Here is a 2,747-nt window from a genome sequence, read left to right on the forward strand (position 1 = left end):
GGGGGGGGGGGGGGGGGGGGGGGGGGGGGGGGGGGGGGGGGGGGGGGGGGGGGGGGGGGCTGCCAGCCACGAACGAAGTTGACGCATCGACGAATGTTACATCGACCCCCACATAAGGCACCCACACCCACCCACACCTGTGATGGAGTACTCCATGGACGCGTAGCCTCGGGACCGCGACTTCAGCGCGTCAAACAGGTCCATCACCACCTCCGCCAGGGGCATGTCGTACACCACGGTGGTCCGCGCCTCGGTCATGAACTGCATCTCGATGTGCCTGGCGGTTGTTGGGAGGGGGTTTGGGGGGGGGGGGGGGCTCAGATGGAAGGGCGTTGGGTTCACCGTGCCGCGCTGCCCATGGGACAAGCAAGGGAGAGATGAGGGCAAACGCACAGGCACAAATGCGACGACGCTGCATCGGGGGGCCGGTGTGGCCATCCAGGGCCTCCCACACGGGAATGAGAGCGCAACAGCCCCACCCCACCATCCGCACGACAGGCCCCCAAAAGGGCGCGCTCACTCTCCGCGCCGGGTCTGGAGCAGGTCCAGGATGGGCCCCACATACTCCTTGGGCGTGATGACCTCCAGTCTGCTTGGTGTGAAGGATTGAAAATGGCGGGTCAACGGGGATAGGGATGTGAGCTCGGCGAGGTCGAGTGGCGATCTCCCGACGAGGGTGTGCAGAGGCTGGATGTGCCTGCATTGGTCCCCACCCCTGCATCTGGACTGCATCAGTGGCCATTTCCCCCTTCTCCAATCCCAATGCCTGGACCCCTGCAAAGCGTGCCGCGCTTCTGTCCTGCCATGGCATGTCCATCCCACCATGCCAGCTCCTTATGCCACCCCACCCCATCCCCACTTGGGGTGATCTCCGCCCCGGCCCCCCACACCTCCCATACACTTCCATGCCTGCCCTCACCTGACGTAGGGCTCCAGCACAGCCGACAGCGTGGCGGCGGGCGGCAGCTTGCTAGGGCAGTCCACGACGTGCTCCGCGCCATCGCTGGTGCGCGCGCGGAAGACCACGGTGGGCGCGGTGGTGATGAGGTCCAGGCCGTACTCCCGCTCCAGCCGCTCCTGCACAATCTCCAGGTGCAGCAGGCCCAGGAAGCCGCAGCGGAAGCCGAAGCCCATGGCGGAGGACACCTCGGGCTCGAAGGACAGCGCGGCGTCGCTCAGCTGCAGCTTGGTCAGCGCCTCGCGCAAGCCCCCGTACTGGTCGGCGTCTGTTGACGCATGGGGATTTCAAGGATGGGGGGAGACGACGTCAGCGGGACGCAAGGACAGGTCGGTGGGAAGCTCGGCAGCGGGGCACAGGGGAGAACCAATGAAATTCAGAGGCATCAGCACGCTCCCTGCAGCATTGTGCCAAGAATGTGACGCCACAGACCCGATGCAGCGCCGGCAGTCGAGGCGAGCCCCTGGCCCAGAGGGCAGGCGCCGCCACCCTCAGCCTCGCCGAGCACTCCCAGGAACCGCCTTTGCTACCCCGCACCGATGGTGAACATGCCGCAGAAGACCATGGGCTTGACCTCCGTGTATCCCGGCAGCGCCTCGGTCGCGGGCTCGCGCTTCAGCGTCACCGTGTCGCCCACGCGAGCGTCGGCCACCGACTTGATGGCAGCCGCCAGGTAGCCCACCTCCCCAGCATGCAGGCTCTCCACCTGCAAATGTTTGAGTGGGTGTGGTGTGGTGTGGTGATGATTGTGGAGAGGCGGGGGCCCCATCCACAGGGGTACATGTGCCGCCCAGGAGGCTTGCAGAAGAAAGGGCGGCGCTGCCCGCCCCCCCCCGATCCCCGCTGCCCATCCTCACACCCACCGCAGACCCCTCCCAAGCACCGAGATGATCCCAACTGCCCCCTGCTCGCAACACGCCCCTTCAAATACCCCCCCCCACCCCACATGCCACACACCCAGGGGACCCACCTCGACGGCCTTGGGCGCCAGCACCCCCAGCTCGGCCACGGGATGCTCGCACCGCGTGTTCATGAAGCGCACGACGTCGCCCCTCCGCAACTCGCCGTCCATCACCCGGAACTGGGCCACCACGCCCTGTAGTGAGGGAAGGGGGAGAACGTCCAGCCTCCAGTTAGAGGAGGGGGCCAAGGCTTGTCGAGGTGGGATGACCGGACGGTCGCCCCGCTCGGCGACCCACGCCCACGCCCCTTGCTCATCCCTAGCGACAGGCACGGGGACGTGGGGTACTCAACCCTCGAACACCTTGTACGGGTCGTAGTAGGAGTCGAAGATGAGCGCCCGTAGCGGGTCCCCCCGCGTGTCCCTGGGTGGCGGGATGCGCTGCACCACTGCACGAGGGGGGCGCGGTGGGGGATGGGACGTCGCCATGTCTCCAGCATGCGCACGAGCGCACAACCATACACGTGGCGTTCCATGCCGCCACACCATTTCCTGAACAACCTGCTCCTCCTTTCCAATATATGCCCAGCCCTTTCACACCCCTCACCGGCCTCCAGGACCTCCGCGATGCCGATGCCCTGCTTGGCAGACACGAGGAGGGCGTCGGATGCGTCCAGCCCGACCACGTCGGTGATCTCCTGGCGCACCCGCTCCACGTCAGCACCTGCATCACCGCGAGAAGGTAGGATGCCGGGTGGGGGGATGGGTCGTGGCGCCAAGGCCCAGCGCCAAGGGTCTCCAGAGTGGGGCGAGCACGTCGGTCAAGCTATTCAATCGGCCCGCTTCCTTACATCCTCAGCCTCCCACCTCCTGCGCTCCAACCCCCAA

At 66.8% G+C, this 2,747-nt stretch overlaps 1 protein-coding gene across 1 annotated transcript in view; it reads right to left on the reverse strand.

Moving 5' to 3' along the window:
- Positions 1 to 2,747, reverse strand: part of F751_0812 (Elongation factor 4) — a gene marked incomplete at both ends in the record, with an annotated part of 6,230 nt that overhangs the window by 1,642 nt on the left and 1,841 nt on the right. Inside the window, 7 exons of the mRNA XM_011397631.1 lie at positions 138 to 277; positions 521 to 589; positions 920 to 1,226; positions 1,496 to 1,664; positions 1,929 to 2,054; positions 2,223 to 2,308; positions 2,467 to 2,583. Coding sequence (XP_011395933.1) covers positions 138 to 277; positions 521 to 589; positions 920 to 1,226; positions 1,496 to 1,664; positions 1,929 to 2,054; positions 2,223 to 2,308; positions 2,467 to 2,583 — 1,014 coding nt within the window. The remainder of the gene's footprint in view (positions 1 to 137; positions 278 to 520; positions 590 to 919; positions 1,227 to 1,495; positions 1,665 to 1,928; positions 2,055 to 2,222; positions 2,309 to 2,466; positions 2,584 to 2,747) is intronic.

Source organism: Auxenochlorella protothecoides (assembly GCF_000733215.1).
Source record: "Auxenochlorella protothecoides strain 0710 unplaced genomic scaffold scaffold116, whole genome shotgun sequence".
NCBI lineage: Eukaryota > Viridiplantae > Chlorophyta > Trebouxiophyceae > Chlorellales > Chlorellaceae > Auxenochlorella > Auxenochlorella protothecoides.